This window comes from Hordeum vulgare, chromosome 5H, assembly GCF_904849725.1.
Source record: "Hordeum vulgare subsp. vulgare chromosome 5H, MorexV3_pseudomolecules_assembly, whole genome shotgun sequence".
NCBI lineage: Eukaryota > Viridiplantae > Streptophyta > Magnoliopsida > Poales > Poaceae > Hordeum > Hordeum vulgare.
The window spans coordinates 305,987,148-306,000,374 of record NC_058522.1 but is presented as its reverse complement, the minus strand read 5'-3'; the positions used below and the strand labels follow the sequence as shown (position 1 = coordinate 306,000,374).

Genomic DNA, 13,227 nt, shown 5'->3' with positions numbered 1-13,227 from the left:
GAGGGATCTTCGTGATAGAACAATGTGGAGAGCTCGTGCAACAACTCCTTCAACATAATATTGTCTTCATCAAGATTGGAACCACCATATATGTCTTCCAGTTTGGTCCAAACTTCATGAGCCGACTTGCAAGTCGAGATTGACTTAAACACTTCAGGGCTTATAGTTTGATGAATGGCAACGGAGGCAGCACAATCGAGATACAGGTCATCTATAGATGGAGATGGATCATCCTTTGCAAAAGCAATCCCTACAAGAAAAAATCGTAAAGCATTTGGGCCCATAGACCGAAGGTGATAAAGCATACGAATTCTCCACAACTGATAATTTGTGCCATCAAAATCAAAGGTGTCATTGTGCACTAATCAGTTAGTCGACACCCATACTCTCTAGGCGGTGAAGCCTAATAAGGAGAGACCTTGCTCTGATACCAATTGAAAGGACCATGATGTCGCCTAGAGGGGGTGAATAGGCATTTTAAAAACTAAGAGGATACTTTTCAGGCACAAATCCTAAATATACTAGGCTCAACTACGTGCACCAACAACTTGTTCTACTAAGATGAACACAACAAGATTACTCACAAGCACAAGTAAGTTACACAAACTTACTTGAGTAATATCACAAGATATGTAAGTGTATGACACAAGTTAGCAAATCACGCTAAGCACAAGATATATCAATAGTAGCAAGTATGAATTGCGGGATATAAAGTGTAGGCCTAAATGATTAATCTTTACACGGAAATAGCCAGCACAATATAATAAGGACAACAATATGTAGTGAATGTATGCTCAAGTAACCATAGTAAACCACAAGTAAGGAGTTAGGGTTAGGGATAACCGAAGTCACGGTGACGAGGATGTATCCCGATGTTCACTTCCTTGGAGGGAAGCTAGTCACCGTTAGAGAGGTGGATGTTACCACAAAGGCACACCAATGCCACGAAGGCTTACCCTAATCTCCTTGAGATATCACCACGAAGGCGATTCCCAACCACTAGTGGTAGGCCATTGATGTGGCCTCCAAACCCTCACAAACTTTCTACGGGAAATCACAACGGTTTGATTCCTCTCCGAAGAACTCCTACCGCCTAGGAGTCTCCAACCTCCAAGAGTAACAAGATCACGGGAACTGCTCAAAACTTGCTCAAATCACAAATAGCTTTAGTTGAGAGGAGGTGAGGGAGACGATCTTTCTTTTGATTGGACCAACACTCAAAGGAACTCACAAATGCTCTTGGGATCTAAGATTTGGTGTAAGCAAATGGGCATGAGAGAGAAAGATGTTCATGGAATGTTTCAGCTGTATTGGACGATAGGGTGAACACCATACGGACGTCCGGAAGGCATCGGCCGTCCGGGGCACGGTCGTCCGGAAATGGTCGGAAGTCCGACAGTTTGAATCTGTTGAGTGGCGACGGATTTCCTACCGTACCCGGACATCCGGTCCTCGGACGACCGGAGGAGCCGGAAGTCCGAGGGTTTGAATCTGTTGGCTCGCTTCGGATTTCTGGAGGACGTCGGTCATCCGGCGTCCGAACATCCGAGAACCACCGGATGACCGGACAAGAGCAGACCAACAACAGGAAGATAGAGAAAGAGGAATTGCCTAGAGTTTTGAGCAAGTTTCTTGCGAGACCAAGTGATCCCCTCTTAGTAGTGCGGGATCCCTAAAACTCAAGAATCATGAAAGGGCTACACTACATAGCTACCGATAATCCATACTTGAGTGTATATGCGGTGATCATCACTCCACACCACTAACATCAAACGAATTAATACCTTTGAGTCAAGCCTTTCACTTGAGATTGATGTTATTGTTTCTTCTTGGCTCAAGCTGAAGGCAAGACATTGATGAAGTCTTCAAGTAGATCTCCCATACACAATGTGGAAAGCCTTGCTTTGTATTCATCTTCACTTGTCCATCATGTGAACATACACAAACTTCAAGCATGTAATCCTTAGGAATGGTTATCTTGAACTTGCCCTTGTCAAACATGATCATGAACACTTGATGTCATCCTCTCATGGACACTTGGAATCTCTCTCTTGATGCGAGCCCATGAGAACTACCTAACCCTCATAGACATAGACAACACATAGTATGGTTAGTACACAAAGTGCAACTGACAATTACTTACCATACCACAAGATCTCATGTGGTACATCATTTGCGCTTGTGTGATGACCAACTTTGAGTTAACTCTTTGATCTTCATCTTGGTCAACATTTATCTTTGATCCATGATTAATCTTGATGTCTTGAATGCCCTATTGATTTCTTGTTACGCTTCATTGCTTTAAGAAATGATTACCAATATCTCAATTCACCATGACCATATCAAGTTTCTCCATGAATCTCATATTGGCTATAACTTGCTCGTCTTCATGATACAACATATGAGCTCATCATGATCCTATTTTCAAGACATATGTAGAATTCTTCTCTTTAATTATTCTCTCAATATCTTGATCCATCATGGTTCAAACCATAAGCCAAAGCATGAGAATGTCTGAGATCCTCAATGAACTTCACATAGATCACATCTTATTCATCACATGGAATTCATCTTGATCATATCATATTTGATTCAATCACTGAGCTCATCCTTGATGCATGCACAACGATATGTATATGACATTCATTTATAATTCATTCGAGCTCCTTCTTGCATATTCATGGAACAAACGTACTTCAATTCATCCAATATAATTCATGTATTGCAAATAGAACATTCCTTCAAATGTATAACTCAATGCAAACATTAGTCCATTAGGTTTGTCATCAATTACTAAAACCATACATGGAAACTACATGCACTTTCAGCGGGGCGGGGCAAGGGCGAGCGGGGCCAGAGTGGTTAGTGGCGGTTGGTGGTTCGCGTGCGAGTTTGGTTTTTCAAACGTGCTGGAGCGGGCACACCAAATAAGCCACGCGTGATGTAGTTTTTTCCAGCGCGCTCGCGTGTGTTTACTGCGCGTGACATTGTTACGCGGTTGTTGGAGCGCTGTGTTAGGCCGCACGTGCGCTAAATGGCCGGGTTTTTTGGGTGCGCGGTTTATTTAGCGCCTCTATTGAAGATGCTCTTAGTCGATCCTAAAAAAATGGCTAGGGTAGTAAAATTTTAGTTTTAAGGGTCTAAAATGGACCTAGTCGATCCCTTATCTCTATTCAACCGCCGGTACTAACGAGAAACGAAATCCCTCATCTAGTGGTCGTCTTTCTTCCCCGGTCGACCGGTTCCTCCCGAGTGTGGTTGCCATTGCCTCCGTCGGCCACTACATGTCATTCTAGCCGCTCATCGTACCACATCGATTCAATCGGTCGTTGTATCGTCAGATTCAATGCACCTACGACCGTCAACGGATTTGAGGCACCTGTGCCATTGAGTCGTTGTACTATTTGGTCAGGGCTCATCGGAAACCAAACCGCGCGGCCATCCGGAGCTCATCATCGTTTGACCGTCGATGCTTCCTCGTTGGTCTGTCAGCTGGGCTCACCCCTAGCCCAGCATCTCGTCGGCGTGCTTGTGCCTATCATCAAGTGTGATGATTGCTAGCGGCTGGAGTTGCGCTGGGTCTCAAAGACGATAGGTCGTCCAAGATGAGTTTTCTTCAAGTACAAAATGGACAAGTAAGTGCGGTTGTGCTCATTGTTCTTAGGTTCACCTAAATTTGGCTCCCATTGTATGTTAATTTTTTTCCATAGAAAATATACAATTTTTGGTTTGAGGAAAAAGAATACATTGATATATTGATCGAACGAAGATCTATTAGATGTTGGCGTTGGTGCACTAATTGCTACACATGAGATTGAAGACGAAGCGTCCAAGTTTAACGAGGCATAGAACAACCAAGTGTGCAAGCTAGACAAGCCAAAGCAATAAGGAGATGAAGAATATATTGGTTGAACGTGCACGAGCAGTCAACGAAGTTGTCATTTTTATTTTTTTGGATCAATGCTTGTAACTAGAAACCGGTGAAATATGTGCTCAAGATGGCGTCAATGAAGTAATCAAATAGAAAGCCTTTAACTCGATGGTCTCCAAAAAAACTAATTTGTGTTTTAAAAAAAATTGAGGAGCTAAATTTAAGGGTTCAACTAGAAATGATTTTTTTAGAGAGCAAATATAAGGAGTTAAAGGATAATGGGTCATATAAAAGCCCATTTTTTAAGAAATCTGTTAGAACTCTTACGATACTTCACCAGGAGGAACGAGGGCCTGGGCTGAAGGCAATGATGATGAGGAATGATTGCTCCAACGCTCAATACTTCCTCCATTTTTATATACAAGATCATTATTAAAGTTATAATTTTTAAAAATACAAAGCTACTAATACTAATCGATGCAATATTAATGGTGTTTGGCTCGTACTACTATCGAGGACATTAATTAAAAATTGTTTTAGAATTTTTATCAATGTTTGACACTAAACAATTCTGAATTTTCTGTCAATTTTTGACACTAAAACAATTCTGAATTTTCTGTCAATTTTTGACACTAAAACAATTCTGAATTTTGCAAGTAATTCAAAAAAATTGTCAATGTTTGACATTAAAACAATTCTGAATTTTTTTTCATGACGAAATTTTGCAAGCATCAAGAAAATTTCTGAATGTTTGCCAAAAAAAATCAGAGTTTTCTTATTTCATTTTTTTTAAATTACTACTCGCCCGTGCTCATTTGAGAAACATCACGTCCCTTGTAGAAGTCATGAAAAGAACGTCAAATTTTTAGGGCTCCTTTGATGGATTTTCATAGGGATTTTGCAGGATTAAAATCCTTAGAAAAAATTTATATGTTGACTGTTTGACTCATAGGATTTTTTCTAAGGATTTCTAGCATTCACTAAAACATCTTTGAAAGAATCCTTTGCTTTTCTTATAATGCAATCAAACAACCCAAAATCCTATAGGATTTGATTGATACAAGGCCTTAACTATGGAGGCACAACATGTATCAGCTATGCCCATATTTGAATTTGGTCAAAGTGTATACGCCTTTTGCAGTTTCTGGGTTAAATTTGCCTTTGAGGGCCAGAAGCACCCAGCGATAAATTGAACCAATATAGTGTATGATTTTTTTTACTCGCAAGAGTTCAATTCTATTCTCTCCACCACTGCTAACCTGCTACTCGAGAAGAAAAACACACACTCCCCTATAAAATTCTAAAAGGAAATGCTTTTACACTACATGAGAGCTCGAAAACTGGCTACATCAGAGCATTGAAATTGCAGGCCAGGCATCAGATTACGGAAGGTTTGCAATACATAGCATGTAAGCAGTAGCTGCACTGTTGGGGGCGGACCTCCCTCCAGCTCCAAAGGTTTGCAATACATAGCATGTAAGCAGCAGCTTCCTATATATTTGATGTTTCTTCTTTCCGCAGCTTGGCTGGCCTCTCCTTGTGTGATTCTGCATGGCAAAGTAGGCAGGTTTTGTCATGTTGCCAACACAATTCAGTCCATGTGTGAGATTGCGCTACTCCAAATCCTCCAACATATAACTGAATACAGCCATGAACTACTCTGGTGATGAAGAGAGCAGGATTCATCGTTTCTTGGGCAGATTTTTCAAAACGTGTTGAGGCGAGTGAAACACTAAAGACCTAATAGAAAAATACCTGCGTATCTCCTCTTCTTGTTGGCTCTTCTTCTTTTGCGCTCAGCTTGTGTAAGCTCCGCGTCTTCTTTAATATCACCTTTACCTTCAAAAACTTCTTCGGGAGCAAGCATTGCGGCATCTGAAACAGCTACAGGTGCAACCTGCAAACCAGACAAGCTGTTGCATGAAATACTCAAATAGAGCAACTTCAAGAGAGAAGAAGAAAAATGTTTGTGGTACCTCTTCCATTGCTAGAGCAGGTACGTTAACTTGTATCGACATATCCTCAATGACCTGAAAAGACAACACTTGCTTCATACCAAAAATTGTAAACTTTAGGTACACAATGCTGTCTAATAGAGACCTATCACATACCGGCTTTGGGGCAAAGTGGAAATGAGAGAGTGCATCCAGCTTCAAGCATATCTTCTTAAATAAATCATTTGCCTGAGTTGAAATAGAAATTTAGTCATGATCAGTAAGTATTGCTTTGGTAACACAAAAATATCATGCAGCCAGCCTGTGATAGTGTGATAACATCATAAAGACAAAGAGAACATATGCATGTAGCACGGGTGGAAAGATTGCAGGAAACAGAAGCACAAAATCAAGTTGGCCAATGTAGCAAGAGCACTTTAAAAAAGTTGACAACTGTAAAGTATCAAGTGTGACCTACGCAATATGCATGCTTAATGAAACGCATATAGTGACTGAAGCAATCCATTTCTTCGCATTCATTACAAAATAAAGTATGTTTCTACCACCAAAAATTCCAGCAGCGAACTTCCAATCCATAGCATGACAATAAACCATCACTGAGCATCGGTATTAAAATTGTACTTCGTAATATGACAAGCATCTTGTGCGCCACGAAAAAGTGATGATGAATATATTGACACTATAGTCACCAGGAGAAGCAGGGAACATGAAAACTTGCTAATTTAGATGGATATAATAACATCTGGCATGCATTTACTGACAAGACAATGCAAGATTTGCTCTTTAACGGACACTATCTGTCAATCCAACACAAATGCTGTATCAGATGTTGCACAACAATTAAGACCAACGAAAGCAGAATAAAACTATAATCATGATAGGTAAATCCAACTTCACTCAGGTTCTAGTAAAAAATACTCCCTCTGTCCCAAAATAAGTGACTCAAAAGTGACTCTACTTTGTACTAAAATTAGTACAAAACTGAGTCATTTTTGAGTCACTTATTTTGGGACGGAGGGAGTAATTGATTGCTCACCTCATTCTTCAGTTCATCTGAAATAGCAAGCGTGGCAGGTGCAATGCCAGTTTTTAACTTAAACTCATCCTGGAAGAGCAAAATAATCAGTTAGTAGATGAACTATACTAAAACTGATCCTATCTACCAACTCGTTTGGATTTAATATAAGATCATATTAAGACAGTACAGACCTCATAATGTTCAGCAAGACCCTTCTTGCTCTTGTTTTCATCCTGTTGAAATATAGCAACAACGGTGAATCACACAATCATCGTACTGTTATCATGAAAGAATTCTAGTTATTGCACCCAATCAAAACCATACCATCTCCTTTTGCTCCCTTGGAGCTTTATACAGCAAGGTTGAAGGCTTTTCAACATCATCAAAATGACCCTGTCAGGAAACAAGAGAAGCTATCTCAATATTACTAGCAGAGTCACAGATACAAAACAAAAATAACCAAAGAACTCATCACAATTTCACTCTACTATTTCCCGGTATACTACTGTTGAGTGTTGACCCAGTTATGAACGTAGTGACATATCCAGAAACATATTACCTCCGCAATCCTTTTCTTTATCATCTCCTCGAGAGAAGCTGTGACTTCCTCCGTGATTACTGGAGCAGGTCTTACATTATGCTCAAAATCAAGATCCACTTCCAGGGCACTATTTCTGGGCCTGCTGGAAGCACTAACCTACAAAAGGAACTCATTTAAGAAAACACAATTGCAATGGTAATTAACTATTACTAGCACAATATTACGAGTCAGAAAATATGTCTCATTCTCAAAACATTCTATCAGCTACCTCTCCGTTCATGATCCATTTACTGGGTTCAAGACTAGCTTTCTCCATTAGATCTATTTGGCTACGTATCTTCAAGAGCTCCTTTTCATGAGTTGAAAGACCTTGTTCATCCTGCATAGAAGGGAAAGCATGTTGATAAACAAGTAACGTGCATTACTTATTTCAACTGAAATGAGTACCTCTAACGCTGGACCATCATTTACATCATCCTTCTCAATGTCATCCACTTCCATTTCATGCAATTCATCCTTGAAGTGGACTTTCTTTGTGGAACCATTACTCTTCTTGACTTGTTGCTTACGGCTTTCCTTAAAAAAATCATCGTACCTGAAAAGATGCTCTTAGCTACTTAAAGCACAACACCAGATTCATGACAACCAAAATGCTATTATCACAATATTCTACAACCTAAGGAAGATAATATGAATAATAACTTCAGATTTCAATTCTACATTTTCTTTAATTTCTCAAGCTTCAAAATGTTTCAAGAAAAGTCACACACATCGATGATTGATTATTATGATTTTGCAAGTGCACAGAAATCAATCATAGACGCGCATGGATTTTTTAAAACATTTGGAAGCATGAGGAAACTTGTTTCATTTCTGCAGCCTGTGCAACAAAAAAATAAAGCAGATAAAGCTGCTTTTTAGCCCCTCGTTCTTGCCGTTTTAGAGCAGATCACTAATCAAGTGACGTCTCTTCAAAAAACATGTACATGTAAGATTCCTTCTGAATTTTCTGAAGCTTCAAACACACACTTAAAAAGGGAGAACATGTGCTCGGTATTAAAAGAACATGTCCAGATTGTAGAGGTTGGGCAAATGTAGGTGGGATAGGAAAGGACTGTAATGTATGCACTACAAAAGATGGGGGTGCTTATGACTGTCCAACAGGGACATTTGCACCAGCAAATAAGTTGCACGACTCAGTTTTCTCTCCAGTAAAATCAACTTGCTATGTTACCCAGAAGTGACACCTTCTGTGATTTTTTTTTGTTGAATCCTCATGGGAGGTGATTGACAATTGGATATACCTTTTCCCTGTCTTGGTAAAGGTGGCAGGAAAGTTGTTCTGTATGAAATATAACTTTTTCATTGGTTAAATTCTATGCTAGGTGGTATGCAAAATCATGATTTTCTGTGCAAACTTGTTTCACCGCAACCCCACAAAGGTAGTTGTACATTACTACTTCATATTTCTACAGTGGCAGCAAGCTTCTGTACATTAAATCTATTTTTCATAGGCCAGTTTTTTTCCTTCCATCAACAAATTATGTACAAATGGGACCCTTTTTCATTATTTAATTTTCTAATATAATTGAGTCCGTCTCCATACAAGTATTAAGATTTAATATCTCCCCTACGTCAATGAAAGGAGGTAGTTCCCTTCCATTCTATTCACCTAAAGAAAGGAAAGTCTGAAGTAGTGATATCTTGTATATTAGCAGTATGGATCTTCTAGAACCTGCATAAAGATCATGCATACGAAATTCCCAATTATCCACCTTTTAACTTTTTCATAGATCAATTTACTTGCTATGTGTTACAAATTAGAAAAGAGTTGTGAAGCATTGTTCAAGCAATTTTGAAATCCTATATGGCTACCATTGTCATATCTTCACATGATTGATGCACTGTGCTGTAGCACACTTCCAACAGATATATGAGCGCATAATACAAATTGATTTGCATTTTCACAATCACCACAATCGCATACTTGAGATTAGCATAAAATGCTTACTTTAGATCTCCGCCGGATTTCCCTGCACCCTCTTCATCATCAGACTCAAAATCTTCATACTACAGTTAATAGCGCCACCAATCAAGTTAAAGAAGAAAGGAATTTGGGTTAATATGCTTCATCAATAAAACTGTGGTATCTAACACTATAACTGTCAAAAGGAGCACATTGGTCTACCCAGTAGCTATAAACATATCACATATGTGTGCAATGCATATCCTGAACTAGCTCTAGCTGTTAAGTCAATTCTATTGCACATCCAGAAGAAATTTTGGCATCCCTTACTAAATTACTAATTGCTCTACATCTTAGATTCTATCAGAGCTAACAATCATTCCATGTATATAAGGAGAGCGTGTGAGTACAAATTCCTTACATCCAAATCGTCATCATCTTCATCATCACCACCATCATCCTCCTCATCACTATCGTCCTCCATCAAGTTCACACTTGCCTTCTTCTTCTCTCCTCGCTTGGAACCCCCACCGTACTCTTGCTCCTCCCCCTCCTCCATAAACTCTTCCAGCTCATCCATCTTCAGGAACCTGTCCTCCAACCCGTTCCCTGCCTTCGCCCCTAGCTCCTCCGTTTCTTCCTCCTCCCCCTCCCCCGATTCCAACTCGTCATCCATGCCCTCCAGGCCATCCTCATTCTCCTCTTCCGATTCATCGCCCTCTCCATCCTCCTCCTCGTCTGACGGGTCAACCTCGGCTTTAGCGGGCTTGGACGGCGGAGGAGCAGCCGACGGCTGCGCAAGCGGTTGGTGCTCGAGGCGGCGGAGCTGGCGGTGGAGGTGGGGGAGGAGGGGGCGGGAGAGCAGCTCGCTCTGGGACCAAATCTGCTCGGCGTCGAAGTTGGGGCCGGCGAGGAGGTTGGGGAGCGGCGGCGGCTGCACGGGGGAGACAACGGCGAGCGACGAGTGGAAGTGCTTCAGAGCCGCCCGGGCGGCGGCGGCGAGATCGGCGGACGGGGAGAGGTAGACGGACGGGTCGGCGCGCCGCAGCTGCTGCAGCGCCACCTCGCCCTTCTCCGCGGCAAGCGGCTCATCCAAGTCCATGGCCATTGCCGTGGTGGACGGGAGCGAATTTGGTTGATTGGAGTGTGGAGGCGCTGGGAAAGGAGAGACGAGCTGGTTTGGGTTTTAGGGTTTTGATGAGACGCGTTGAGCCGCAGGCGGGCTATTGCCTTTATTACGATTTGGCCCTCAAACTCCACTCCAAATGTCAAATTCGATCCTAAAATTTTATTGTTTACTCAGAGAAAGTCCATACACAACCTTACATGTGCTTTGGTTCGAAAATTTCACCCTTGAAGCTCAAAACCGGTTCATAGTATAAGGGCTTGATGCGGATTTGAATGCATGTATGGCACGGTGGATTCCGACTTCCCGAGTGAAAACATGAGCGGCTCATAACGGATGTGGGTAAAATATATTGAATAAATATGTGTCAAGAAAACATAATGTTGTATCTACAATGCGAACAACATGAATAGACAATTTATCCACGAAATCATGGATTAATTAACATTATTTGTGCGGACTACGTCACTGATCGATTTGTCGATTATGTTGAACATCTAAACTATCAAAGAGAGGAGACTGATGGCATTAGCGAGAAAAACATTTACTCCTATGACAATTATGACTTTTTACGCGACAAGTGCACCGGCTATAAATAGCCCCATGTACGCATATAGAGTCGATGGTTGCTCGAGTGAAATAATTATGTTAAGTTGCACAGAGCATTCCCTCCTCGCACTGATTTTTTAAACAATCCTAAATGATGAAAACCACTCGGGTCAATAACATGTGATTGAGCATCACCAACGAACCAGTTCAAGTCACGGTCTTCATTTAATACTCTTGGAGAATTGGCATCCTCTAGTCGATTAGGCGTCGTTCTGCAAGCATAAAGTATAGATTCACCTATAAACAAGTTTGTGTCGGTCTAGATATCACGTCGAGATCTATCTTCGAATTTTGGATGAATAGTGAGGAACTTATCTCAACGAGAACAGGGTGATAACTTGTGTCCTCATCACAGTGTACTCAGCCTATGTAATCATGAAGTAGAATTGTTGCCAACAGTTTAAATATCAGTAGATAAATCATTGTGATTTCACTGAACACACAATTCGTATTCCTATCAGCCTTTACTTTTGCAATTCTCTGTTAAGTTGTGTATTGTTTGTTTCTGTGAAGACTTCATCTTTGTCCGCCTAGTTAAGTTCCTTAGCAATTTCTTTGCTCCATTTTACTCCTTTCCTGTCTTCACCAATCACCTTATACTTAGTCACTTTCATGCATGCCCAATTCAAAAGAATTAGTCATTTTCTACAATTTAGTCTCTCGGATTACTTCTCTATTTGATGAAGAATTCTTATTTTGCAAAGTTTCATAAGAAAAGCTTATTCGCCCCCTCTAGTCGTCATATATATTTCGTATTCCATGAAAGCATTGTAAAAAGTCAAGGCATGTTACTTTGCTGGTGAAAAAAACATGGTCAATAGTGGCGACCTAGCTAGAGTTTGGCATGACCCTTGGTGTAAGGATATTCCTTTTACGGGGAAATTCCATGGAGTCTTTGGCATTTGTTAAAGTTAGGATAGTAATTTAGTTGAATTTGTCGTTGTTGGTTTTACTTTGTCATTTTGCATATCCACCCAACTAGGAAAGAAGTACGCATTGTTGACTGGTTGTTTGGACAACTTTGCCATTTCGACGTCGCCTTCAAGGGCAACTGCTTGAAATGGAATGAGTTATTTACATGTGTGTAATCTCTTGTTTTAAACGCCATGTTCCGTAGTGTGACTTGCTCTCTATCATATAATAATGATGTTAAACTTTGTAAAATGCATGTCCCCATGTATATAACATCTACAAGCCCTCTACTTTGCAAAATTTCATATTTCTTAACTAAGGTGAGATCCGAAGAATAGAAACGGATCATTCATTTGACCATTAGTATACTATGGGCAGCATAGAAACGCAGATAAGCGGAACTTTGTAACAATAACCCACCATGCCGTCAAGAATAGAAAAAATGCAAATTCACGGGGAGCAAAAAGAACATCAAGTAATATATAGCATCTACTACCCGCACAAAAACCATTGTGCAATACCCACACATCACATATGCTCTAGATCGCAACATGCATCTACTCATAGATCGCTCATGATGGCACTCTTAGAAAATGTAGTAGAAAACAAACAAAATCCTAAGATCACTCTAAATATGCATATGAGATTAGATTGGATCTTTACCCACTCGAGTGGAGTAGAATGAGTTGGTGTAGTTGTTGATGCACATTCACGCAACTAGGATTTACATCCCAACCATGAGAATTTCTCCCTCGAACAAAGATTAGAAGCACGATCCCTGTGTCAATATCCACACATAGTTAGCGGTTAATCAGGGCTCCCCCATCTAGAATGAAAAAACTGGTGAGAAAACCAGAGAGGAGTAGCCTCTCCTCGGAGCCACCACAAACCTCTAAGCACGTTGACAACCACCTTGTGGCCAGGTGGATATGGGGATAGCACACGCCCGACCACTAGTTTCCCCTCTACTGCACGCATGGCCGCTTCCATGACGATGATGATGTTGGAGATATGCCCTAGATGCAATAATAAATTGGTTATTATTATATTTCCTTGTTCATGATAATCTTTTATTATCCATGCTAGAATTATATTGACTAGAAACTCAAATACATGTGTGGATACATAGACAACACACTGTCCCTACTGAGCCTCTAGTTGACTAGCTCGTTGATCAAGGATGGTCAAGGTTTCCTTGTCATAGACAAGTGTTGTCACTTGATAACGGG

At 40.7% G+C, this 13,227-nt stretch overlaps 1 protein-coding gene across 1 annotated transcript; it reads right to left on the bottom strand.

Moving 5' to 3' along the window:
* Positions 1-5,004: 5,004 nt before the first annotated feature.
* On the bottom strand, positions 5,005-10,529 carry LOC123453192 (U3 small nucleolar ribonucleoprotein protein MPP10). Its single transcript, XM_045129969.1, has 12 exons — positions 9,773-10,529; positions 9,397-9,455; positions 7,833-7,980; positions 7,654-7,764; positions 7,404-7,541; positions 7,169-7,237; positions 7,036-7,077; positions 6,863-6,931; positions 5,983-6,054; positions 5,848-5,901; positions 5,627-5,768; positions 5,005-5,418 (listed from the first exon to the last, which is right to left on the bottom strand). Exons 1-12 carry the CDS (start codon positions 10,457-10,459, stop codon positions 5,363-5,365), a joined length of 1,647 nt encoding a protein of 548 aa, XP_044985904.1. The 5' UTR covers positions 10,460-10,529; the 3' UTR covers positions 5,005-5,362.
* Between the last annotated feature and the right edge of the window lie 2,698 nt (positions 10,530-13,227).

Excerpts from the sequence above, each read along its gene's own strand:
- LOC123453192 (XM_045129969.1), bottom strand. The coding sequence starts at position 10,459 with ATGGCCATGGACTTGGATGAGCCGCTTGCCGCGGAGAAGGGCGAGGTG. Across the intron at positions 7,765-7,832 it reads ATGATGGTCCAGCGTTAGAG|GATGAACAAGGTCTTTCAAC; the intron begins GTACTCATTTCA and ends CCTTCTATGCAG. Across the intron at positions 7,542-7,653 it reads AATGGATCATGAACGGAGAG|GTTAGTGCTTCCAGCAGGCC; the intron begins GTAGCTGATAGA and ends TTCCTTTTGTAG.